At 37.8% G+C, this 27,258-nt stretch overlaps 1 pseudogene and 5 gene segments (V, D, J or C); 4 read left to right on the top strand and 2 right to left on the bottom strand.

Annotated features, from left to right (window-relative positions):
• Nucleotides 1-3,032: 3,032 nt before the first annotated feature.
• Nucleotides 3,033-3,746, top strand: LOC119504152 (annotated as a pseudogene).
• Nucleotides 3,747-9,469: 5,723 nt separating this feature from the next.
• LOC119504195 lies at nt 9,470-10,403 on the top strand. The segment is given in 2 exon segments: nt 9,470-9,553; nt 9,661-10,403. Coding segments are annotated over 2 exon segments (360 nt in total).
• A 3,073-nt stretch (nt 10,404-13,476) lies between these two features.
• LOC119504204 lies at nt 13,477-14,981 on the bottom strand. The segment is given in 2 exon segments: nt 13,477-14,015; nt 14,929-14,981. A coding segment is annotated over 1 exon segment (312 nt).
• Nucleotides 14,982-15,665: 684 nt separating this feature from the next.
• On the top strand, nt 15,666-16,135 carry LOC119474449. The segment is given in 2 exon segments: nt 15,666-15,717; nt 15,810-16,135. Coding segments are annotated over 2 exon segments (378 nt in total).
• A 1,029-nt stretch (nt 16,136-17,164) lies between these two features.
• Nucleotides 17,165-18,615, bottom strand: LOC119504216. The segment is given in 2 exon segments: nt 17,165-17,653; nt 18,567-18,615. A coding segment is annotated over 1 exon segment (312 nt).
• A 2,289-nt stretch (nt 18,616-20,904) lies between these two features.
• LOC119504145 overlaps nt 20,905-27,258 on the top strand; it is a 116,148-nt gene continuing 109,794 nt past the window's right edge. Inside the window, 2 exon segments of the V gene segment in view lie at nt 20,905-20,956; nt 21,049-21,370. Of these exon segments, the coding sequence occupies nt 20,905-20,956; nt 21,049-21,370 (374 nt within the window).

Raw genomic sequence — 27,258 nt, 5'->3', positions numbered from 1 at the left:
TTTCCTTCTGTCAACCGTCAGAGGACTGTTTCTCTTATTGTGAAAAGCTTGTCTTGAATGAGCCTAACAAACTGAACCAGGATCAGTCTGTTTCATAAAGACACTCAGAGCTGATCAGAGCCTGAATTCATCAAAACGTGTCAGAGGAGGAAATCAGGCCGAACCGGACAAAAGCTTTCAGAGTGACACATGTTTGTTCCCTCTTTTAGGATGAAGAGTGAAAGGATTTTATCAACTTTCCTAACAGGAGATGACTCATATTTCAGCTGAAATGTATCAGAGCTGCAGAGGAGTTTAACCTGTCAACAGCTGCTGGTGGAGCTCACACTGATGTTTTGGGAACGCTTGATGACATTAAACTTATTCAAAGATCTTTTGGGGAAAAAAAGCTGAATAATATTATTTTGTCATCCATTAACACAACTTTGGGGTGAAGCCCTGAATTTGATTGTGTAGGGATTTGGCTGTAACAGGTTTTGGTTATTAGAAAATTAATTAACAAATAATAATATAATTATTAATATTAATAAAGATTATCAATAAACATTAATAATAAACGGGGCACCACCCTGGAATCAGGGCAAATGACCAAAACGTTAATATAGTCTCATTATATATGCTAAACTATCAATTTGGAACTTTGATTAATAATTAAATTAATAACTATAACCAAAATAGATAGTAAAGGTTGAAGTATATCGGAGTTCTTGACATAGCAGAGGTTGGCATTATTCACTCTTGTGCAACATTAAAGAGACCAGCATGTATATTCCACAAACACTTATTTACAAGATAATGAAGGTTTAAAACACAATATTAATCTAACTAAATAACTAAACTAAACAAACCAAACACAGTGTGTACGCATGTGTGTGTGTGTGTGTGTGTGTGTGTGTGTGTGTGTGTGTGTGAGAGAGAGAGAGAGAGAGAGAGAGGGAGAGAGACAAGATGGCGTGATGTGGGGGTTAAGATTATCTGAAGCTGTATGTTTATGTTTAACTAAATTCAAAGTTTATGTATGTGATCTTAATGTGTGTTAGATATGCAGTGGGTTAGAAAAGATGGTTAGTTTGCATGCAAGACCTTGTCTATGTGAAGCATAAACTAAACACATCAGATGTGGCGAAGCCAGTTACCCAAATATCAAATACAGATAAATCACCAGTCAAACTCAATGAATAACATTAAACCAAATCAATACAAGTACTTTCTAGAAATCAAAGTTGAACAGTCTTGCTCAGCCATGTGCGATTGCTAATTCTAAGGTAAGCCCAGTACGTTACCAATCCATGGAAGAAAAGGGTTTGTAATTCCATGTGTTGAAGTTGTGGTTCCAAGTCAAAGATGTCGTCTTTGCTATGCTCCAATCAAGTTGTTGCTTGAAGTTAGTTGGTCAAAGGCAGGCTCTCGCGTCGTCTGCCTTTTGGTTTCCTTGTGTTCCTATGGATGGCTGTTTCCTAACAGGCCATAGATTAGAAGCAGTACTACTTCCGGTCTGGAGAGCAGCAGCTCACCTCTCGCAGGTCAGGAGAGATGAGGAGAATGAGCAGAAAGAGGAGGAACAAAGAGATTCCTCTGGTTTTGTCCTGGGTGAATTTCACACCTATGTGTGAAATGCTACAGTAGCCAATGGCGACTGAGCTTAATCCACAGCCAATGGCTGCATAATCAAGGATCCTGAGAAGCACAGTTCATTGTCTTTTCCACCAGAAATGGCAGGTCCCTACAATTGAAACATTTAAGTCAAGTCAAGTCAATTTTATTTGCATAACCCAATATCACAAATCACAACTTTGCCTTTGCAATCTGAACAGGTTACGACACTCCTTGTCCTTTTAAGTACGACCATCTCATTGAATGAGGAAAAGCTCCCCCAAAACAACCCCTTTAACAGGGAAAAAATATGGAAGAAACCTCAAGAAGAGCAACAGAGGAGGGATCCCTCTTCCAGGACAGACAGAGGTGCAATTTAAGTCCCTTTAAGGGATAGTTACCACTTCTTCAATCAATCTTTAAACCATGCAGATAATCCATTAAAACCCCTTAATAGTTTTTATGCACCAAATATTTGGAACAAGCTCCCAGAAAACTGCAGGACTGCTACAACTCTAAGTTCTTTTAAAACAAAGCTTAAAACGTTCCTGTTTGCTGCTGCCTTTAATTAAACCAGATAATGATCTTATACTGCATTAGAGCTTTTACTCTTTTGTGTTTTATTCTTTTTTAACTTCAATCCTAGCTTTTATTTTTAGCTTATTTTTATTTTCTAATCTTTAATGTTTTTATGTTTTTATGTTTTTATAACTGTTTAAATTATGTCTTAATGTTCATTTGCACTTTGTCGCAATGTTCTTGAATGTTTATGTAAAGCACTTTGAATTTCCCTGTTGCTAAAATGTGCTCTACAAATAAAGCTGCCTTGCCTTAACAGGAAAGACGACTGGTTCAAAATAAAAGCCAGAAGACGGAGGGTTTTAAAAAAATTCAATGTAGGAGATAACCAAGAAGAGAATATTGGATCGTGTTTTCTCAACTGTAAGAATCTGTATGATCTGACCTCTGACCCTGACCTGAAGTACATGATCAAAGAAAAGAGCTAAGGACTGAATACAAAATTAATGTCATGTCAATCTGGAGTTGTTGTGAACCTGCACAGCCAGCAGATGGCACCTTTGCTGCATTTAAAAAAAGAAAAAAAAACATAATATGACCCCTGACCCCACAAGACCACAGTGTCACAGCTGAAGCAACTGGATTAACAGACTGAAGTACACGATCATGAAAAGAGCTAAGAGTTAGCCAGAGTTGTTGTGAACCTGGACAGCCAGCAGAAAGCAGCCTGCATCTATTTATGACCTTTGGGAAACTTTGCAAAGACAGAAACAGCAGAGAGATGACGAACAGAGAGTCTAAAGTTTCTACATGTTCTTAGTCAGTCCACAGGGAGACGGAGCCTCTACCTACTCCACTTCATCTCTCCCTTTCAGTTTCACAAGAACAGGTGTGTGTTTGCCTTCTTAAATGTATTTTTGCATGATTTTACTGCATCACTGCTCCTCACAGTTTAAGTTCTCCTGTCACAGAGAGTCTGAACTGTTTTCATGCACTCACACTGAAAACTGCATCAGGATGATGTTGTCAATAACTCTGATTGTCGTGTTGGGTTTTCTGAGTCAGGGTGAGAGATTCTGAAAATGTATCTGACATTGTGGCTTTAATTGATGTCTAATTTATTATCATCTAAACTGCTGATTCTCAAGGTTTATATTTCATTTCTCATTTCAGAGACTTCTGCAAACAAGTTTCTGACTCAGGCTGACAAATCCAAGTCTGTTAGTGTTGGAGGGACCGTGAGCATCAGCGCCACAGGGAGTTCAGATATTGCTGCTGATCTCAGTTGGTACCTTCAGAAACCTGGACAGGCTCCCATACTCCTTATATACAAAGCATCAACTCTTCTCAGGGACTGCGTCTCGATTCAGTGGCAGTAGATCTGGTTCTCACTACACTTTAACCATCACAGGTGTTCAGACTGACGATGCTGGAGATTACTTCTGTCTGGGCTACCATGGTAGAGGAGTGTTCACACAGTGATTTAGAACCGTACAAAAACCTCCTTCAGTTTGACTGAAGTGAAACCGGCCTGCTGCAGGTGCAGAGGGTTGGTGAAGAGACTGTGATGAGGAGAACTGGTCCATTGAACACAACACAAGAGTCATCAAGCAGAACCACAATGAATCTATATAAAACTGGAACAAACTCACAGACGCTCTTCCATCTACAGTTTAAACTTATAATCTTGTCATTCAGTCTCTTTATGAGTAAACTGGGGAGGTTAAACTCTTGTTGGACTTTAGCCACTGATATCAAAACATGTTGAAAAGTGTTTCTACCAACAGCTGCACAAAACAATCTAATGTAAAAGAAAATTCCAATTTACTATTCTTCATTTTAAAAATCCAAAATATTTCATTTTCTAAACAGAGCCTTTCCTTTCAAAATATCACAAAGTATCAAAAAAATACAACCACTAACAAAGTACTATTTATGTAAACCTGATATACTAAAAGGTATAGTATATGATGTTTGATACTGAGATGACCAAGAAGGTATTTTTCATAACAAATATATAATAAAGGAAATACAAAGACAGTCATTTATTATAATCCATAGTTTTATTTAATGATGGTTTAATGTTCATGCCACATTTCTGATGAATGAACAGTTCATGTTGGAGTGAAACTAAACTAAAATTCAGTTTATTTTGAAAAGTATTGAACATAACATGCAGAAGATCCATATAAGAAAGCAGCATGCACACTGAATTGAAAATTATTGTATAAATGAAGATTATTTCTTTAATTTTTCTTTACTTTTCTACACCAGACAGAGAAACGATCACAGTCTCCTTGTAACAAAGTCATTTTTTCACAGTTTTATATCAGTTGCTACATGGTTAAATGAACATGATGCTTTTTAATAATAATAACTTATAAACTCATATTAAGCAGATCTGAAATATGATATTTATCTCCAGTAAACCCTGTCAGTAGATTAAAGGCAGACAAACAGACATATCATACCAACCACAGTGGACACAAACTCATCCTTAAATCCTCAACTGCACTTCTAATATAAATATGTTTCTTCTGTTATCCATTCAGATGATAGATGGTGTAAATCCAAGCAGTAATCCTCCTGATTTAGTGTCCCACGTTGCCTTCAGTGTGTTGAGAGCAGAGAAATGATTTCCATAGAGAGGAGGCTTTGCATCGTCAGCTGATCCTCCAGTGAACTGAGAAGGTTTATAGTCCTGTGAGTTCAACACTGCAGGACTCAGATGTGTCAGTCAACACAGCAGAAAGCACAACCAGCATGACTCTCATCACCATCCTCATCTGGACGCTGGCCTGCTGCTGTTTTACAGGTTCGTTCACTCAGCAACATTTCAGACATGATGTGCTGCCTTTTCTCTCATTTATTTCTGCTGATCAATGAATGATTTGTTTTTGTCTGCAGGATGCAGCGGTCAGGTGACTGTGACTCAGCCTCCAGTAGTGACATCTACTCCAGGATCCACCGTCTCTCTCACCTGTAAGACCAGCCAAGCTGTTTACAATTCCAATAATATGCACTGGTATCAACAGAAATCTGGACAGCCTCCAAAGCTTCTAATAAAACTTGTGAGCACACGTGTATCAGGAACAGCAGCTCGGTTTAGTGGCAGTGGAAGCAGCTCTGACTTCACTTTGACCATCAGTGGAGTTCAGACTGAAGACGCAGCAGTTTACTACTGTCAGAGTTTTCATGTCATAAACAGTGCTGCTGTGTTCACACAGTGATTTAGAGCCGTACAAAAACCTCCTTCAGTTTGACTGATGTAAAACCGGCCTGCTGCAGGTGCAGAGGGTTGGTGAAGAGACTGTGATGAGGAGAACTGGTCCAGTGAACACAACACAAGAGTCATCAAGCAGAACCACAATGAATCTAAATAAAACTGGAACAAACTCACAGACACTCTTCCATACACAGTTTAAACTTATAATCTTGTCATTCAGTCTCTTTATAAGTAAACTGGGGAGGATAAACTCTTGTTGGACTTTAGCCACTGATATCAAAACATGTTGAAAAGTGTTTCTACCAACAGCTGCACAAAACAATCTAATGTAACAGAAAATTCCAATTTACCATTCTTCATTTCAAAAATCCAAAATATTTCATTTTCTAAACAGAGCCTTTCCTTTCAAAATATCACAAAGTAGTAAAAAAATACAACCACTAACAAAGTACTATTTATGTAAACCTGATAAACTAAAAGGTATAGTATATGATGTTTGATACTGAGATGACCAAGAAGGTATTTTTCATAATAAATATATATTAAAGGAAATACAAAGACAGTGACTAATCCATAGTTTTATTTAATGATGGTTTAATGTTCATGCCACATTTCTGATGAATGAACAGTTCATGTTGGAGTGAAACTAAACTAAAATTCAGTTTACTTTGAAAAGTATTGAACATAACATGCAGAAGATCCATATAAGAAAGCAACATGCACACTGAATTGAAAATTATTGTAGAAAGAAGATTAATTATTTAATTTTGCTTTACTTTTCTACACCAGACAGAGAAACGATCACAGTCTCCTTGTAACAAAGTCATTTTTTCACAGTTTTATATCAGCTGCTACATGGTTAAATGAACATGATGCTTTTTAATAAACTTCTAATATAAATATGTTTCTTCTATTATCCATTCAGATGATAGATGGTGTAAATCCAAGCAGTATTCCTCCTGATTTAGTGTCCCACGTTGCCTTCAGTGTGTTGAGAGCAGAGAAATGATTTCCATAGAGAGGAGGCTTTGCATCGTCAGCTGATCCTCCAGTGAACTGAGAAGGTTTATAGTCCTGTGAGTTCAACACTGCAGGACTCAGATGTGTCAGTCAACACAGCAGAAAGCACAACCAGCATGACTCTCATCACCATCCTCATCTGGACGCTGGCCTGCTGCTGTTTTACAGGTTCATTCACTCAGCAACATTTCAGACATGATGTGCTGCCTTTTCTCTCATTTATTTCTGCTGATAAATGAATGATTTGTTTTTGTCTGCAGGATGCAGCGGTCAGGTGACTGTGACTCAGCCTCCAGTAGTGACATCTACTCCAGGATCCACCGTCTCTCTCACCTGTAAGACCAGCCAAGCTGTTGGAACATGTAGTAGTGTTGATTGTATGTTCTGGTATCAACAGAAATCTGGACAGCCTCCAAAGCTCCTAATAAGACATGTGAGCACAAGACATTCAGGAACAGCAGCTCGGTTTAGTGGCAGTGGAAGCAGCTCTGACTTCACTTTGACCATCAGTGGAGTTCAGACTGAAGACGCAGCAGTTTATTACTGTCAGAGTGCCCATCTGATAAACAGTGCTTGGGTGTTCACACAGTGATTTGTAGTCGTACAAAAACCTCCCTCAGTCCGACTGCAGAGACACTGAGCTGTTACAGCAGGAACCGACTGCAGCTGCTGAAGAGGAAGAGACTTTGACACAGACCACTGAACACAGAGCTGACAGGAACCTCACCAAGCACACACTACACATTCACACTAATAACTTCATTAAAAACATTATTAAAATATCTAATAACACATCATGTTCTGTTCACATTTACTCTCAGCTAAAGAGACAAATGTTGCCTGATCACATATTTAAGTCATGATTTCTTCCTCCCTAAAAGTAAAGTTCACATTATTCTCCAAGTTTTGTTTTATCAAAAAAAAGATGTATTATTTACTTTTATTTACTATAATGTAATATCACTCTCTATACCAATTTAAAAAATAGAAATATTGATATTTACATGATGAATCTTTAAGCAAGTGTGCTATTAGTATACTGTACTAATTTAAAACTTGAGAGAGAGAGAGTGTATACTTTCAGTTTACTTTTTATGTACTTATCAGAGATATACTTATGTATAGTATACTTGGATTATACTTGTACTTAATCTTTTGATTGAAATATACTTAAAAAAAGTATAATTAAGTATTCTTTCCTTATAGGCCTACAGAAAAGAATACTTGGTTTGTAGTTGTATTAACTTTTTGATAGAGTAGCCTATTAAAGTGTGTGAGAGTTTGTAAAAGAATGTTTTGATATGAATTTACTTCAATTCATCAAGAATTTCTTCGTTCACCGTGGAGATGTGTGTAATGTTATGTTGTACATTTTACACTTCAAAAAAACTTAAATTGATTTCTAATTAAGGTGAACGTTCCAAGGTAGCTACAAATTTGAAGTGAAAGCATGCAGATGATCAAGTAAAAAGCCTTAACAAGGCAGGTTTACTGTATAATAACCATAGATAATAGCCGATGTAACATGATCAGCTCCTCTATCACATGCAGAGTCAGTTGAACAGTCTGCAGAGTAAAACACTGCAGATCATGTAAAGTCATAACAAAACACATGGACTTGTTCTCTGTTACTTCCTTGTTGATCGATGATGGAGATTCGAACTTCGTCAATTTGAAATTGATGCGAAAGGATGAATGATAGTTTTTTTTGTTTGGACCAATGAAACCACACACACATTCATCACACGCACACCTGAGTGACGTATACCTGGTCCCACTGGGACTGTTGATGTTTTCCTTCTGTCAACCCTCAGAGGACTGTGTCTCTTATTGTGAAAAGCTTGTCTTGAATGAGCCTAACAAACTGAACCAGGATCAGTCTGTTTCATAAAGACACTCAGAGCTGATCAGAGCCTGAATTCATCAAAACGTGTCAGAGGAGGAAATCAGTCTGAACCGGACAAAAGCTTTCAGAGTGACACATGTTTGTTCCCTCTTTTAGGATGAAGAGTGAAAGGATTTGATCAACTTTCCTAACAGGAGGTGACTCATATCTCAGCTGAAATGTATCAGAGCTGCAGAGGAGTTTAACCTGTCAGCAGCTGCTGGTGGAGCTCACACGGATGTTTTGGGAACGCTTGATGACATTAAACTTATTCAAAGATCTTTTGGGGAAAACCCCCTGTCCTTTTAAGTACGACCATCTCATCGAATGAGGAAAAACTCCCCTAAAACAACCCCTTTAACAGGGAAAAAATATGGAAGAAACATCAGGAAGAGCAACAGAGGAGGATCCCTCTTCCAGGACAGACAGATGTGCAATTTTAGTCCCTTTAAGGGATAGTTACCACTTCTTCAATCAGTCTTTAAACCATGCAAATAATCCATTTAAAACCCCTTAACAAGAAAGAGGACTGATTGAAAATAAAAGCCAGAAGACGGAGGGTTTTAAAAAAACTAAATTGAGGAGATAACCAAGAAGATAATATTGGATCGTGTTTTCTCAACTGTAAGAGCCGTAAAGGGCACATTATCATATTTGATTATTTTTAGGTTTATCCAGCAACATGATCTGACCTCTGACCCTGACCTGAAGTACATGATCCAGAAAAGAGCAAAGGACTGAATACAAAATCAATCTCATGTCAATCTGGAGTTGTTGTGAACCTGCACAGCCAGCAGATGGCACCTTTGCTGCATTTTTCTTTTTTTTTACACATGATCTGACCCCTGACCCCACAAGACCACAGTGTCACAGCTGAAGCATCTGGATTAACAGACTGAAGTACACCATCATGAAAAGAGCTAAGAGTTAGCCAGAGTTGTTGTGAACCTGGACAGCCAGCAGAGAGCAGCCTGCATCTATTTATGACCTTTAGGAAACTTTGCAAAGACAGAAACAGCAGAGAGATGACGAACAGAGAGTCTAAAGTTTCTACATGTTCTTAGTCAGTCCACAGGGAGACGTAGCCTCTACCTACTCCACCTCATCTCTCCCTTTCAGTTTCACAAGAACAGGTGTGGGTTTGCCTTCTTAAATGTATTTTTGCATGTTTTTACTGCATCACTGCTCCTCACAGTTTAAGTTCTCCTGTCACAGAGAGTCTGAACTGTTTTCATGCACTCACACTGAAAACTGCATCAGGATGATGTTGTCAATAACTCTGATTGTCGTGTTGGGTTTTCTGAGTCAGGGTGAGAGATTCTGAAAATGTATCTGACATTGTGGCTTTAATTAATGTCTAATTTATTATCATCTAAACTGCTGATTCTCAAGGTTTATATTTCATTTCTCATTTCAGAGATTTCTGCAAACAAGTTTCTGACTCAGGCTGACAAATCCAAATCTGTTAGTGTTGGAGGGACCGTGAGCATCAGCGCCACAGGGAGTTCAGATATTGGTGCTGATCTCAGTTGGTACCTTCAGAAACCTGGACAGGCTCCCAAACTCCTTATATACCAAGCATCAACTCTCTTCTCAGGGACTGCGTCTCGATTCAGAGGCAGTAGCTCTGGTTCTGACTACACTTTAACCATCACAGGTGTTCAGACTGACGATGCTGGAGATTACTACTGTCTGGGCTACCATAGTGGCAATGTGTTCACACAGTGATTTAGAGCCGTACAAAAACCTCCTTCAGTTTGACTGAAGTGAAACCGGCCTGCTGCAGGTGCAGAGGGTTGGTGAAGAGACTGTGCTGAGGAGAACTGGTCCAGTGAACACAACACAAGAGTCATCAAGCAGAACCACAATGAATCTAAATAAAACTGGAACAAACTCACAGACGCTCTTCCATACACAGTTTAAACTTATATTATTGTCCCTTTATGAGTAAACTGGGGAGGTTAAACTCTTGTTCTCTTGTTGGACTATAGCCACTGATATCAAAACATGTTGAAAAGTGTTTCTACCAACAGCTGCACAAAACAATCTAATATAACAGAAAATTCCAATTTACCATTTTTCATTTTAAAAATCCAAAATATTTAATTTTCTAAACAGAGCCTTTCCTTTCAAAATATCACAAAGTAGTAAAAAAATACAACCACTAACAAAGTACTATTTATGTAAACCTGATATACTAAAAGGTATAGTATATGATGTTTGATACTGAGATGACCAAGACTGTATTTTTCATAATAAATATATAATAAAGGAAATACAAAGACAGTCAATTATTATAATCCACAGTTTTATTTAATGATGGTTTAATGTTCATGCCACATTTCTGATGAATGAACAGTTCATGTTGGAGTGAAACTAAACTAAAATTCAGTTTATTTTGAAAAATATTGAACATAACATGCAGAAGATCCATATAAGAAAGCAGCATGCACACTGAATTGAAAATTATTGTATAAAGAAGATTAATTCTTTAATTTTGCTTTACTCTTCTACACCAGACAGAGAAACGATCACAGTCTCCTTGTAACAAAGTCATTTTTTTTACAGTTTTATATCAGTTGCTACATGGATAAATGAACATGATGCTTTTTAGTAATAATAACTCATAAACTAATATTAAAAAGAACTGAAATATGTTATTTATCTCCGGTAAACCCTGTCAGTAGATTAAAGGCAGACAAACAGACATATCATACCAACCACAGTGGACACAAACTCATCCTTAAATCCTCAACTGCACTTCTAATATAAATATGTTTCTTCTATTATCCATTCAGATGATAGATGGTGTAAATCCAAGCAGTATTCCTCCTGATTTAGTGTCCCACGTTGCCTTCAGTGTGTTGAGAGCAGAGAAATGATTTCCATAGAGAGGAGGCTTTGCATCGTCAGCTGATCCTCCAGTGAACTGAGAAGGTTTATAGTCCTGTGAGTTCAACACTGCAGGACTCAGATGTGTCAGTCAACACAGCAGAAAGCACAACCAGCATGACTCTCATCACCATCCTCATCTGGACGCTGGCCTGCTGCTGTTTTACAGGTTCATTCACTCAGCAACATTTCAGACATGATGTGCTGCCTTTTCTCTCATTTATTTCTGCTGATCAATGAATGATTTGTTTTTGTCTGCAGGATGCAGCGGTCAGGTGACTGTGACTCAGCCTCCAGTAGTGACATCTACTCCAGGATCCACCGTCTCTCTCACCTGTAAGACCAGCCGAGCTGTTTACAGTGACAGTAATGGTGATTATATGCACTGGTATCAACAGAAATCTGGACAGACTCCAAAGCTTCTAATAAAACTTGTGAGCACACGTGTATCAGGAACAGCAGCTCGGTTTAGTGGCAGTGGAAGCAGCTCTGACTTCACTTTGACCATCAGTGGAGTTCAGACTGAAGACACAGCAGTTTATTACTGTCAGAGTTACCATTGGATAAACAGTGCTTGGGTGTTCACACAGTGATTTAGAGCCGTACAAAAACCTCCCTCAGTCCGACTGCAGAGACACTGAGCTGTTACAGCAGGAACCGACTGCAGCTGCTGAAGAGGAAGAGACTCTGACACAGACCACTGAACACAGAGCTGACAGGAACCTCACCAAGCACACACTACACATTCACACTACACAGTATAGGCACATCATACTGTACATTTCAGTTTGTCTATAGAGCAAAAAAAAATAAAATAAAAACCTTTAATGACATCATGATGAATTTTATACTTTAGCACAAGAACTGCTTTATATTTTATTCCACTGTCTCCCCCCCTGTCCTCACAAATTAAGATAGTGAAACTAATAGTTTCGTGTTATTTTCCACAGATAGAAGTTTAGAAGATATAAAACTATTAACTTTTAGAATATAAACAAATTACGTTAGAAAACGATCTCATCCTGAACAGGGGCCTTAAGTAAAATCCCCAAATTTATGTAACTTAATTGTATCATAACATATCCCATAATGTATTAAATGGAGATTTATTTTGAGGGGTGGGAGTCACCATTAGCTAGTTTTGTAATTTCTTATTTTATTTTTTATTTATTCATTAATTTGTTGGTGGAGGGTATCTATCTATATTATTATTATTATTATTATTATTATTATTATTATTATTATTATTATTATTATTACTATTATTATTATTTTCAATTAACGTTTGGTTTTGAATTATGGATTTTTTCTTTTGTTATTGTTAATAATTCCAAATGCATATCTTTAAAAAAAAAAAAATTTGATCACAAAAAACAAAGTACATTTACTCAAGTGCTGTATTTAAGTGCATTTTTGAGGTACTTTTGGAGTATTCTTCTTTCTGCTATATTCTCTTTCTACTCCATTACATTTTAGAGGAAAATATACTGTATATCTTAATACAATATTTTTTTCATTCAAGTTCATTCACTCAGCAACATACAGATGTTCATGGTCTCCTGAGGATTAATCCTACTGACTTTAACTTTAGCACCACCATGAGATTGATCTTTTAGTTTTTAGTCAAATGTCTCCAAAGCTATTGGATGGATTTTCATGAAATTTGGGTTCAGATATTCACGGTGCCCAGAAGATCTGCTACAAAGACTTATGTGATCCCCTGACTCCTGTTGTAGGAACACCCCATGTAATTGGTGGATTTGCACAAAATGTTCTATAGACTTTCATAGTTCCTGCAGCAGATATGGGTGGTAATTCTCTGTAGGTTCATCACTATGAGAAACCGCTTTCATATTGCCATTTGAAAACTGTTATTATCAAAATATTGACTATAGCCACTTTAAGGATGTGTGTGAGAGTTTGTTACAGAATGTTTTGATATGAATTTAATTAAATTCATCAAAAATGTTCTACGTTGTTGGATTCTTCGTTCACCGTGGAGACGTGTGAGAAAAAAATTTTGTTTTTTATCATCACAAAACATCAAGTCAAATAGCAAAAGGAGCAAGTCTCTTTATGTAATACATATAAATCATTAGCTAAGTGGGCTACAAGTATATAACTATTAAACTAACAGTATACTTATTCACTTGTAGTATACTTGAACTTTACTTAACGTCATAAAATAAACTCTAAGTATACTACTTTGTCGTGAGGGTTTTCATTTTCCACAGAGAGGAGAATCAGTTGAAGTTATAAAACCAGTTAATTTCTTTCTACTCTTCATAAAATAAAAGAGCAAACACTTCATGAAGTTATGTATCAGTGAAATCTTTATTAGCAACAACATCAGTGATCAACATGACAGTTATTAAGCTCACTCACATGAAGCTGCTGAGCGACACACATTCCTCTCTAAGTTGTTGTTGTCCAACACTTTACAGCAGTGTTGTTCTCTGTCACACAAAGCTTCAGTTTCCTCTACAAGCATTCAATCTGCTATTGATCAGAGCTGCTCCCCCCCACACAGAGCTCCTGTCCTGGGCTTCAGCCGGCCCCTCTAGCCCTTACACTGGCTCCTGTGGAGGGACTGGGTCTGGCTGTGGCCCTGATGGAGGACCCTGCAGGAGTACAGCTCTCCTTCCATCCAGCGCTCCTGGCTCAGGCTCAGGGTGCTGCTGCTGCTGTAGCGGCCGCTCTTCTCCTCCTCTGAGCTGCTCAGGACCCCCTCCGTCACCTCCGTACCGTCCACCTGCCAGCTCACCACGGCTCCCTGAGGAGAGTAGCCGGTCAGCAGGCAGGCCAGCGTGGCCGAGCCCCCAGAGAGCTGCTCAGAGGAGGGGGGAAGCAGAGAGACTGAGGGCCTGACCATGGTGCCAGCTGGAGGGGAGAGCAGAGACACACAAGGAGCAGATGAACTTCCACTGTAGGACAGACAGCTGGACATGAGACAGTTATGATACCTGACAGAGGTTAACACTACTGTGGATCAGCTGTGTGCATGATACTGTGATCAGACAGAGGAGAGGAGCTGACACATGGCAGGAAATGAGGAGTTAACAAATAAAACACAATAGTAAAACTATGTTTTTTATTTAAAGTAATGAATCTTCTACTGTGGAACTCTTCATAAATATCTAATAATTAATATGCAACATGACTTATCTGTGATTTTAATGGGAACATTGTATTAATGATCATTAAATTAAATCTTCTTTATAATGTGTGACTGTAAATGATTCATCGCTGTTATGCAAATATAACATCTGTATTCAGTTATAGACTTTATCATCTGTCTGTTTCACTTCCTTTTCTCCACTTTAAACTAACGAACTGTGAAGTCAAACTACAGCGATACTAAATGAACATATGGACTCTTAAATTTGTTTTAACTGCATTTGCAATAGTTTTTATACCTAACAATCATTTAAATGTTACAGTAAAACATAAAACATAAATAACTTGAAATTAAATTTTGCTGTTATTTTCTGAACGTTAAAATGTTCCTGCAGAACAAATTTACAACCAAACTTTATTAAACAAATATATTATTGGAAAAAAAGCGAAAATTATTCTGCATAAATTTCACCATGACATCTTCTTTAATACTAAAAGAATATTAATATTAATATTTTCCTAAACTTCAATACCAGCCAAGCTTAATAGACAGCAAAACATATTATCCACATGTAAATTATCCAAAAATAATTTTTCATTTTATAAAATTATGATGCAAAAGTTAGTATTAAAAGAATATTTCATATTGTATAAATTATAAATCTCTGGTACTTACAGTTAATGATGAGTTTGGTTCCTCCACCAAAAGTCCACCACAGTGATACAAACTCATTAAGTGGCCGTACAAAAACCTCCTGCACTGTGAACAAGCATCTATCCACTGAAAATACTCTCTGCTTTCTCAATTAACACAGAAACATTTATACTTTATTGAATCTATAAATATTTATTTAATGATATCAATTGAAATTATTGCATAAATGAAGATTAATTATATAATTTTGCTTTACTTTTCTACACCAGACAGAGAAACGATCACAGTCTCCTTGTAACAAAGTCATTTTTTCACAGTTTTATATCAGTTGCTACAAGGTTAAATAAACATGATGCTTTTTAATAATAATAACTTATAAATTCATATTAAGCAGAACTGAAATATGTTATTTATCTCCAGTAAACCCTGTCAGTAGATTAAAGGCAGACAAATAGACATATCATACCAACCACAGTGGACACAAACTCATCCTTAAATCCTCAACTGCACTTCTAATATAAATATGTTTCTTCTATTATCCATTCAGATGATAGATGGTGTAAATCCAAGCAGTATTCCTCCTGATTTAGTGTCCCACGTTGCCTTCAGTGTGTTGAGAGCAGAGAAATGATTTCCATAGAGAGGAGGCTTTGCATCGTCAGCTGATCCTCCAGTGAACTGAGAAGGTTTATAGTCCTGTGAGTTCAACACTGCAGGACTCAGATGTGTCAGTCAACACAGCAGAAAGCACAACCAGCATGACTCTCATCACCATCCTCATCTGGACGCTGGCCTGCTGCTGTTTTACAGGTTCATTCACTCAGCAACATTTCAGACATGATGTGCTGCCTTTTCTCTCATTTATTTCTGCTGATCAATGAATGATTTGTTTTTGTCTGCAGGATGCAGCGGTCAGGTGACTGTGACTCAGCCTCCAGTAGTGACATCTACTCCAGGATCCACCGTCTCTCTCACCTGTAAGACCAGCCAAGCTGTTTACAGAGACGGTGCTGATGATGATTATATGTTCTGGTATCAACAGAAATCTGGACAGCCTCCAAAGCTCCTAATAACATATGCAAGCACAAGTGAATCAGGAACAGCAGCTCGGTTTAGTGGCAGTGGAAGCAGCTCTGACTTCACTTTGACCATCAGTGGAGTTCTGACTGAAGACGCAGCAGTTTATTACTGTCAGAGTTACCACAGCGGTGGTGTGTTCACACAGTGATTTGTAGTCGTACAAAAACCTCCCTCAGTCCGACTGCAGAGACACTGAGCTGTTACAGCAGGAACCGACTGCAGCTGCTGAAGAGGAAGAGACTCTGACACAGACCACTGAACACAGAGCTGACAGGAACCTCACAAAGCACACACTACACATTCACACTAATAACTTCATTAAAAACATTATTATAATATCTAATGACACATCATGTTCTGTTCACATTTACTCTCAGCTAAAGAGACAAATGTTGCCTGATCACATATTTGAGTCATGATTTATTCCTCCCTAAAAATCAAGTTCACATTATTCTCCGAATTTTTTTTTAATAAAAAAAAAGATGTATTATTTACTTTTATTTACTTTAATGTAATATCACTCTCTATACCAATTTACAAAATATAAATATTGATATTTACATGATGAATCCAAAGCAAATGTGCTATTAGTATACTTATCTTAAACATGAGAGAGAGAGAGAGTATACTTTCAGTTTACTTTTGCTTATCAGAGATATGCTTAAGTGTACTTAGCTTATACGGACAATTACAGAAAGGTATACTTGTAGTTAATCTTTTGATTGATTCTTCGTTCACCGTGGAGATATTTGAGAAGAATTTTTTTTTTTTCATCACAAAACATCAAGTCAAATAGCAAAAGGAGCAAGTCTCTTTATGTAATACACATAAATCATTGGCTAAGTACTATAAGTTAAAGTATACAAAGTAAACTTTCATAAACTAAAAAGTGGAATGCAAGTATATAACTATTAAACTAACAGTGTACCTATTCACTTGTAGTATACTTGAACTTTGCTTAACTTAATAAAATAAACTCTAAGTATACTACTTTGTCGTGAGGGTTTTCATTTTCCACAGAGAGGAGAATCAGTTGAAGTTATAAAACCAGTTCATTTCTTTCTACTCTTCATAAAATAAAAGAGCAAACACTTCATGAAGTTATGTATCAGTGAAATCTTTATTAGCAACAACATCAGTGATCAACATGACAGTTATTAAGCTCACTCACATGAAGCTGCTGAGCGACACACATTCCTCTCTAAGTTGTTGTTGTCCAACACTTTACAGCAGTGTTGTTCTCTGTCACACAAAGCTTCAGTTTCCTCTACAAGCATTCAAACTGCTATTGATCAGAGCTGCTCCCCCCCACACAGAGCTCCTGTCCTGGGCTTCAGCCGGCCCCTCTAGCCCTTACACTGGCTCCTGTGGAGGGACTGGGTCTGGCTGTGGCCCTGATGGAGGACCCTGCAGGAGTACAGCTCTCCTTCCATCCAGCGCTCCTGGCTCAGGCTCAGGGTGCTGCTGCTGCTGTAGCGGCCGCTCTTCTCCTCCTCTGAGCTGCTCAGGACCCCCTCCGTCACCTCCGTACCGTCCACCTGCCAGCTCACCACGGCTCCTTGAGGAGAGTAGCCGGTCAGCAGGCAGGCCAGCGTGGCCGAGCCCCCAGAGAGCTGCTCAGAGGAGGGGGGAAGCAGAGAGACTGAGGGCCTGACCATGGTGCCAGCTGGAGGGGAGAGCAGAGACACACAAGGAGCAGATGAACTTCCACTGTAGGACAGACAGCTGGACATGAGACAGTTATGATACCTGACAGAGGTTAACACTACTGTGGATCAGCTGTGTGCATGATACTGTGATCAGACAGAGGAGAGGAGCTGACACATGGCAGGAAATGAGGAGTTAACATATAAAACACAATAGTAAAACTTTGTTTTTTATTTAAAGTAATGAATCTTCTACTGTGGAACTCTTCATAAATATTTAATAATTAATATGCAACATGACTTATCTGTGAATTTAAAAGGGAACATTGTATTAATGATCATTGAACTAAATCTTCTTTATAATGTGTGACAGTAAATGATTCATTGCTGCGATGCAAATGTAACATCTGTATTCAGTTATAGACTTTATCATCTGTCTGTTTCACTTCCTTTTCTCCACTTTAAACTAACGAACTGTGAAGTCAAACTACAGCGATAATAAATGAACATATGAACTCTTAAATTAGTTTTAACGATATTTGCAACAGTTTTTATACCTGACAATCATTTAAATGTTACAGTAAAACATAAAACATAAATAACTTGAAATTAAATTTTGCTGTTATTTTCTGAACATTAAAATGTTCCTCAGAACAAGTTTACAACCAAACTTTATTAAACAAATATATTATTGGAAAAAAAAGCGAAAATTATTATGCATATATTTCACCATAACATCTTCTTTAATACTAAAAGAATATTAATATAAATGTTTTCCTAAACTTCAATATCAGCCAAGTTAAATAGACAGCAAAAATAATATCCACATGTAAATTATCCAAAAATAATTTCTTGTTTCATCAAATTCGGATGCAAAAGTTAGTATTAAAAGAATATTTCATGTTGTATAAATTATAAATCTCTGGTACTTACAGTTAATGATGAGTTTGGTTCCTCCACCAAAAGTGTACCACAGTGATACAAACTCATTAAGTGGCCGTACAAAAACCTCCTGCACTGTGAACAAGCATCTATCCACTGAAAATACTCTCTGCTTTCTCAATTAACACAGAAACATTTATACTTTATTGAATCCATACATATTAAATTAATGATATCAACTGAAATTATTGTATAAATGAAGATTATTTCTTTAATTTTGCTTTACTTTTCTACACCAGACAGAGAAACGATCACAGCCTCCTTGTAAAAAAGTCATTTTTTCACAGTTTTATATCAGTTGCTACATGGTTAAATGAACATGATGCTTTTTAATAATAATAATAACTTATAAACTCATATTAAGCAGAACTGAAATATGTTATTTATCTCCAGTAAACCCTGTCAGTAGATTAAAGGCAGACAAATAGACATATCATACCAACCACAGTGGACACAAACTCATCCTTAAATCCTCAACTTCACTTCTAATATAAATATGTTTCTTCTATTATCCATTCAGATGATAGATGGTGTAAATCCAAGCAGTATTCCTCCTGATTTAGTGTCCCACGTTGCCTTCAGTGTGTTGAGAGCAGAGAAATGATTTCCATAGAGAGGAGGCTTTGCATCGTCAGCTGATCCTCCAGTGAACTGAGAAGGTTTATAGTCCTGTGAGTTCAACACTGCAGGACTCAGATGTGTCAGTCAACACAGCAGAAAGCACAACCAGCATGACTCTCATCACCATCCTCATCTGGACGCTGGCCTGCTGCTGTTTTACAGGTTCATTCACTCAGCAACATTTCAGACATGATGTGCTGCCTTTTCTCTCATTTATTTCTGCTGATAAATGAATGATTTGTTTTTGTCTGCAGGATGCAGCGGTCAGGTGACTGTGACTCAGCCTCCAGTAGTGACATCTACTCCAGGATCCACCGTCTCTCTCACCTGTAAAACCAGCCGAGCTGTTTACAGAGACGGTGCTGATGATGATTATATGTTCTGGTATCAACAGAAATCTGGAGAGAGTCCAAAGCTTCTAATAACATATGCAAGCACAAGTGAATCAGGAACAGCAGCTCGGTTTAGTGGCAGTGGAAGCAGCTCTGACTTCACTTTGACCATCAGTGGAGTTCAGACTGAAGACGCAGCAGTTTATTACTGTCAGAGTCTCCATATCATAAACAGTGCTTATGTGTTCACACAGTGATTTAGAGCCGTACAAAAACCTCCTTCAGTTTGACTGAAGTGAAACCGGCCTGCTGCAGGTGCAGAGGGGTGGTGAAGAGACTGTGATGAGGAGAACTGGTCCAGTGAACACAACACAAGAGTCATCAAGCAGAACCACAATGAATCTAAATAAAACTGGAACAAACTCACAGACACTCTTCATATACAGTTTTAAACTTATAATCTTGTCATTCAGTCTCTTTATAAGTAAACTGGGGAGGTTAAACTCTTGTTGGACTTTAGCCACTGATATCAAAACATGTTGAAAAGTGTTTCTACCAACAGCTGCACAAAACAATCTAATATAACAGAAAATTTAAATTTACCATTCTTCATTCTAAAAATCCCAAATATTTCATTTTCTAAACAGAGCCTTTCCTTTCAAAATATCACAAAGTAGTAAAAAAATACAACCGCTAACAAAGAACATGATGTACTAAAAGGTATATTATATGATGTTTGATACTGAGATGACCAAGAAGGTATTATTCATAATAAATATATAATAAAGGAAATACAAAGACAGTGACTAATCCACAGTTTTATTTAATGATGGTTTAATGTTCACGCCACATTTCTGATGAATGAACAGTTCATGTTGGAGTGAAACTAAACTAAAATTCAGTTTACTTTGAAAAGTATTGAACATAACATGCAAAAGATCCATATAAGAAAGCAGCATGCACACTGAATTGAAAATTATTGTAGAAAGAAGATTAATTATTTAATTTTGCTTTACTTTTCTACAACAGACAGAGAAACGATCACAGTCTCTTTGTAACAAAGTCATTTTTTCACAGTTTTATATCAGTTGCTACATGGTTAAATGAACATGATGCTTTTTAATAAACTTCTAATATAAATATGTTTCTTCTATTATCCATTCAGATGATAGATGGTGTAAATCCAAGCAGTATTCCTCCTGATTTAGTGTCCCACATTGCCTTCAGTGTGTTGAGAGCAGAGAAATGATTTCCATAGAGAGGAGGCTTTGCATCGTCAGCTGATCCTCCAGTGAACTGAGAAGGTTTATAGTCCTATGAGTTCAACACTGCAGGACTCAGATGTGTCAGTCAACACAGCAGAAAGCACAACCAGCATGACTCTCATCACCATCCTCATCTGGACGCTGGCCTGCTGCTGTTTTACAGGTTCATTCACTCAGCAACATTTCAGATATGATGTGCTGCCTTTTCTCTCATTTATTTCTGCTGATAAATGAATGATTTGTTTTTGTCTGCAGGATGCAGCGGTCAGGTGACTGTGACTCAGCCTCCAGTAGAGACATCTACTCCAGGATCCACCGTCTCTCTCACCTGCAAGACCAGCCAAGCTGTTCAGAGATGGTCTAGTGGAGCTGAGGAGATGCACTGGTATCAACAGAAATCTGGACAGCCTCCAAAGCTCATAATAAGACATGCGATCACACGTGAATCAGGAACAGCAGCTCGGTTTAGTGGCAGTGGAAGCAGCTCTGACTTCACTTTGACCATCAGTGGAGTTCAGACTGAAGACGCAGCAGTTTATTACTGTCAGAGTTACCACTACATAAACAGTGCTGATGTGTTCACACAGTGATTTGTAGTCGTACAAAAACCTCCCTCAGTCCGACTGCAGAGACACTGAGCTGTTACAGCAGGAACCGACTGCAGCTGCTGAAGAGGAAGAGACTCTGACACAGACCACTGAACACAGAGCTGACAGGAACCTCACCAAGCACACACTACACATTCACACTAATAACTTCATTAAAAAGATTATTAAAATATCTAATAACACATCATGTTCTGTTCACATTTACTCTCAGCTAAAGAGACAAATGTTGCCTGATCACATATTTGAGTCATGATTTCTTCCTCCCTAAAAATCAAGTTCACATTATTCTCCACGTTTTGTTTTATAAAAAAAAAGATGTATTATTTACTTTTATTTACTATAATGTAATATCACTCTCAGTGTGCTATTAGTATACTGTACTTATTTTAAAATTGAGAGAGAGAGTATACTTTAAGCTTACTTTTTATGTACTTATCAGAGATATATTTAAGTAAAGTATACTTGGATTATACTTGTAGTTAATCTTTTGATTGAGATATACTTAACAAAAGTATAATTAAGTATTCTTGCCTTATAGGCCTACAGAAAAGAATACTTGGCTTGTAGTTGTGTTAACTTTTTGATAGAGTAGCCTATTAAAGTGTGTGAGAGTTTGTAAAAGAATGTTTTGATATGAATTTACTTCAATTCATCAAGAATTTCTTCGTTCACCGTGGAGATGCGTTTAATGTTATGTTGTATATTTTACACTTAAAAAAAACTTAAATTGATTTCTAATTAAGGTGAACGTTCCAAGGTAGCTACAAATTTTAAGTGAAAGCATGCAGATGATCAAGTAAAAAGCCTTAACAAGGCAGGTTTAATGTATAATAACCATAGATAATAGCCGATGTAACAGGATCAGCTCCTCTATCACATGCAGAGTCAGTTGAACAGTCTGCAGAGTAAAACACTGCAGATCATGTAAAGTCATAACAAAACACATGGACCTGTTCTCTGTTACTTCCTTGTTGATCGATGATGGAGCTTCGAACTTCGGCAATTTGAAATTGATGCAAAAGGATGAATGATAGTTTTTGTTGTTTGGACCAATGAAACCAGAGACACATTCATCACACACACACCTGAGTGACGTATACCTGGTTCCACTGGGACTGTTGATGTTTTCCTTCTGTCAACCCTCAGAGGACTGTTTCTCTTATTGTGAAAAGCCTGTCTTGAATGAGCCTAACAAACTGAACCAGGATCAGTCTGTTTCATAAAGACACTCAGAGCTGATCAGAGCCTGAATTCATCAAAATGTGTCAGAGGTGGAAATCAGGCCGAACCGGACAAAAGCTTTCATTGTGGCACATGTTTGTTCTCTCTTTTAGGATGAAGAGTGAAAGGATTTGATCAGCTTTCCTAACAGGAAGTGACTCATATCTCAGCTGCAATGTATCAGAGCTGCAGAGGAGTTTAACCTGTCAGCAGCTGCTGGTGGAGATCACACTGATGTTTTGGGAACGCGTGATGACATTAAACTTATTCAAAGATCTTTTGGGGAAAACCCCCTGTCCTTTTAAGTACGACCATCTCATCGAATGAGGAAAAACTCCCCCCAAAACAACCCCTTTAACAGGGAAAAAATATGGAAGAAACATCAGGAAGAGCAACAGAGGAGAGATCCCTCTTCCAGGACAGACAGATGTGCAATTTTAGTCCCTTTAAGGGATGGTTACCACTTCTTCAATCATCTTTAAACCATGCAAATAATCCATTTAAAACCCCTTAACAAGAAAGAGGACTGATTGAAAATAAAAGCCAGAAGACGGAGGGTTTTAAAAAAACTAAATTGAGGAGATAACCAAGAAGAGAATATTGGATCGTGTTTTCTCAACTGTAAGAGCTGTGGAGGGCACATTATCATATTTTATTATTTTTAGGTTTATCCAGCAACATGATCTGACCTCTGACCCTGACCTGAAGTACATGATCCAGAAAAGAGCAAAGGACTGAATACAAAATCAATCTCATGTCAATCTGGAGTTGTTGTGAACCTGCACAGCCAGCAGAGGACACCTTTGCTGCATTTTAAAAAAGAAAAATAACATGATCTGACCCCTGACCCCACAAGACCACAGTGTCACAGCTGAAGCATCTGGATTAACAGACTGAAGTACACCATCATGAAAAGAGCTAAGAGTTAGCCAGAGTTGTTGTGAACCTGGACAGCCAGCAGAGAGCAGCCTGCATCTATTTATGACCTTTAGGAAACTTTGCAAAGACAGAAACAGCAGAGAGATGAGGAACAGAGAGTCTAAGGTTTCTACATGTTCTTAGTCAGTCCACAGGGAGACGTAGCCTCTACCTACTCCACCTCATCTCTCCCTTTCAGTTTCACAAGAACAGGTGTGGGTTTGCCTTCTTAAATGTATTTTTGCATGATTTTACTGCATCACTGCTCCTCACAGTTTAAGTTCTCATGTCACAGAGAGTCTGAACTGTTTTCATGCACTCACACTGAAAACTGCATCAGGATGATGTTGTCAATAACTCTGATTGTCGTGTTGGGTTTTCTGAGTCAGGGTGAGAGATTCTGAAAATGTATCTGACATTGTGGCTTTAATTAATGTCTAATTTATTATCATCTAAACTGCTGATTCTCAAGGTTTATATTTCATTTCTCATTTCAGAGATTTCTGCAAACAAGTTTCTGACTCAGGCTGACAAATCCAAGTCTGTTAGTGTTGGAGGGACCGTGAGCATCAGCGCCACAGGGAGTTCAGATATTGGTGCTGATCTCAGTTGGTACCTTCAGAAACCTGGACAGGCTCCCAAACTCCTTATATACCAAGCATCAACTCTCTTCTCAGGGACTGCGTCTCGATTCAGAGGCAGTAGCTCTGGTTCTGACTACACTTTAACCATCACAGGTGTTCAGACTGACGATGCTGGAGATTACTACTGTCTGGGCCTCCATAGTGGCAATGTGTTCACACAGTGATTTAGAGCCGTACAAAAACCTCCTTCAGTTTGACTGAAGTGAAACCGGCCTGCTGCAGGTGCAGAGGGTTGGTGAAGAGACTGTGATGAGGAGAACTGGTCCAGTGAACACAACACAAGAGTCATCAAGCAGAACCACAATGAATCTAAATAAAACTGGAACAAACTCACAGACGCTCTTCCATACACAGTTTAAACTTATATTATTGTCCCTTTATGAGTAAACTGGGGAGGTTAAACTCTTGTTCTCTTGTTGGACTATAGCCACTGATATCAAAACATGTTGAAAAGTGTTTCTACCAACAGCTGCACAAAACAATCTAATATAACAGAAAATTCCAATTTACCATTTTTCATTTTAAAAATCCAAAATATTTAATTTTCTAAACAGAGCCTTTCCTTTCAAAATATCACAAAGTATTAAAAAAAATACAACCACTAACAAAGTACTATTTATGTAAACCTGATATACTAAAAGGTATAGTATATGATGTTTGATACTGAGATGACCAAGACTGTATTTTTCATAATAAATATATAATAAAGGAAATACAAAGACAGTCAATTATTATAATCCACAGTTTTATTTAATGATGGTTTAATGTTCATGCCACATTTCTGATGAATGAATAGTTCATGTTGGAGTGAAACTAAACTAAAATTCAGTTTATTTTGAAAAATATTGAACATAACATGCAGAAGATCCATATAAGAAAGCAGCATGCACACTGAATTGAAAATTATTGTATAAAGAAGATTAATTCTTTAATTTTGCTTTACTCTTCTACACCAGACAGAGAAACGATCACAGTCTCCTTGTAACAAAGTCATTTTTTTTACAGTTTTATATCAGTTGCTACATGGATAAATGAACATGATGCTTTTTAGTAATAATAACTCATAAACTAATATTAAAAAGAACTGAAATATGTTATTTATCTCCGGTAAACCCTGTCAGTAGATTAAAGGCAGACAAACAGACATATCATACCAACCACAGTGGACACAAACTCATCCTTAAATCCTCAACTGCACTTCTAATATAAATATGTTTCTTCTATTATCCATTCAGATGATAGATGGTGTAAATCCAAGCAGTATTCCTCCTGATTTAGTGTCCCACGTTGCCTTCAGTGTGTTGAGAGCAGAGAAATGATTTCCATAGAGAGGAGGCTTTGCATCGTCAGCTGATCCTCCAGTGAACTGAGAAGGTTTATAGTCCTGTGAGTTCAACACTGCAGGACTCAGATGTGTCAGTCAACACAGCAGAAAGCACAACCAGCATGACTCTCATCACCATCCTCATCTGGACGCTGGCCTGCTGCTGTTTTACAGGTTCATTCACTCAGCAACATTTCAGACATGATGTGCTGCCTTTTCTCTCATTTATTTCTGCTGATCAATGAATGATTTGTTTTTGTCTGCAGGATGCAGCGGTCAGGTGACTGTGACTCAGCCTCCAGTAGTGACATCTACTCCAGGATCCACCGTCTCTCTCACCTGTAAGACCAGCCGAGCTGTTTACAGTGACAGTAGTTATGGTCATTATATGTTCTGGTATCAACAGAAATCTGGACAGCCTCCAAAGCTTCTAATAAGACATGCGAGCACACGTGAATCAGGAACAGCAGCTCGGTTTAGTGGCAGTGGAAGCAGCTCTGACTTCACTTTGACCATCAGTGGAGTTCAGACTGAAGACGCAGCAGTTTATTACTGTCAGAGTCTCCATCAAATAAACAGTGCTTGGGTGTTCACACAGTGATTTAGAGCCGTACAAAAACCTCCTTCAGTTTGACTGAAGTGAAACCGGCCTGCTGCAGGTGCAGAGGGTTGGTGAAGAGACTGTGCTGAGGAGAACTGGTCCAGTGAACACAACACAAGAGTCATCAAGCAGAACCACAATGAATCTAAATAAAACTGGAACAAACTCACAGACACTCTTCCATACACAGTTTAAACTTATAATCTTGTCTCTTTCTGGGTAAACTGGGGAGGATAAACTCTTGTTGGACTTTAGCCACTGATATCAAAACATGTTGAAAAGTGTTTCAACCATCAGCTGCACAAAACAATCTGATATAACAAGAGTTGAAACCGAATCAAGATTATCTAATTTAAAAAAATACAACCATCTCCTGTACTATCAGGTGTAGTATATCAGGTTTGATTATGAGATGATCAAGAAGGTATTTTTCACAATGAATATGTTATAAAAAACAAACATTAAATTAATGATATCAATTGAAATTATTGTATAAATGAAGATTATTTCTTTAATTTTGCTTTACTCTTCTACACCAGACAGAGAAACGATCACAGTCTCCTTGTAACAAAGTCATTTTTTCACAGTATTATATCAGTTGCTACATGGTTAAATGAACATGCTGTTTTTTAATAATAATAACTCATAAACTCATATTAAACAGAACTGAAATATGTTATTTATCTCCAGTAAACCCTGTCAGTAGATTAAAGGCAGACAAACAGACATATCATACCAACCACAGTGGACACAAACTCATCCTTAAATCCTCAACTGCACTTCTAATATAAATATGTTTCTTCTATTATCCATTCAGATGATAGATGGTGTAAATCCAAGCAGTATTCCTCCTGATTTAGTGTCCCACGTTGCCTTCAGTGTGTTGAGAGCAGAGAAATGATTTCCATAGAGAGGAGGCTTTGCATCGTCAGCTGATCCTCCAGTGAACTGAGAAGGTTTATAGTCCTGTGAGTTCAACACTGCAGGACTCAGATGTGTCAGTCAACACAGCAGAAAGCACAACCAGCATGACTCTCATCACCATCCTCATCTGGACGCTGGCCTGCTGCTGTTTTACAGGTTCATTCACTCAGCAACATTTCAGACATGATGTGCTGCCTTTTCTCTCATTTATTTCTGCTGATAAAT

Source organism: Sebastes umbrosus, chromosome 16 (assembly GCF_015220745.1).
Source record: "Sebastes umbrosus isolate fSebUmb1 chromosome 16, fSebUmb1.pri, whole genome shotgun sequence".
Classification (NCBI taxonomy): domain Eukaryota; kingdom Metazoa; phylum Chordata; class Actinopteri; order Perciformes; family Sebastidae; genus Sebastes; species Sebastes umbrosus.
The sequence above is the reverse complement of the archived record's forward strand: the minus strand, read 5'-3'. Positions and strand labels throughout refer to the sequence as shown.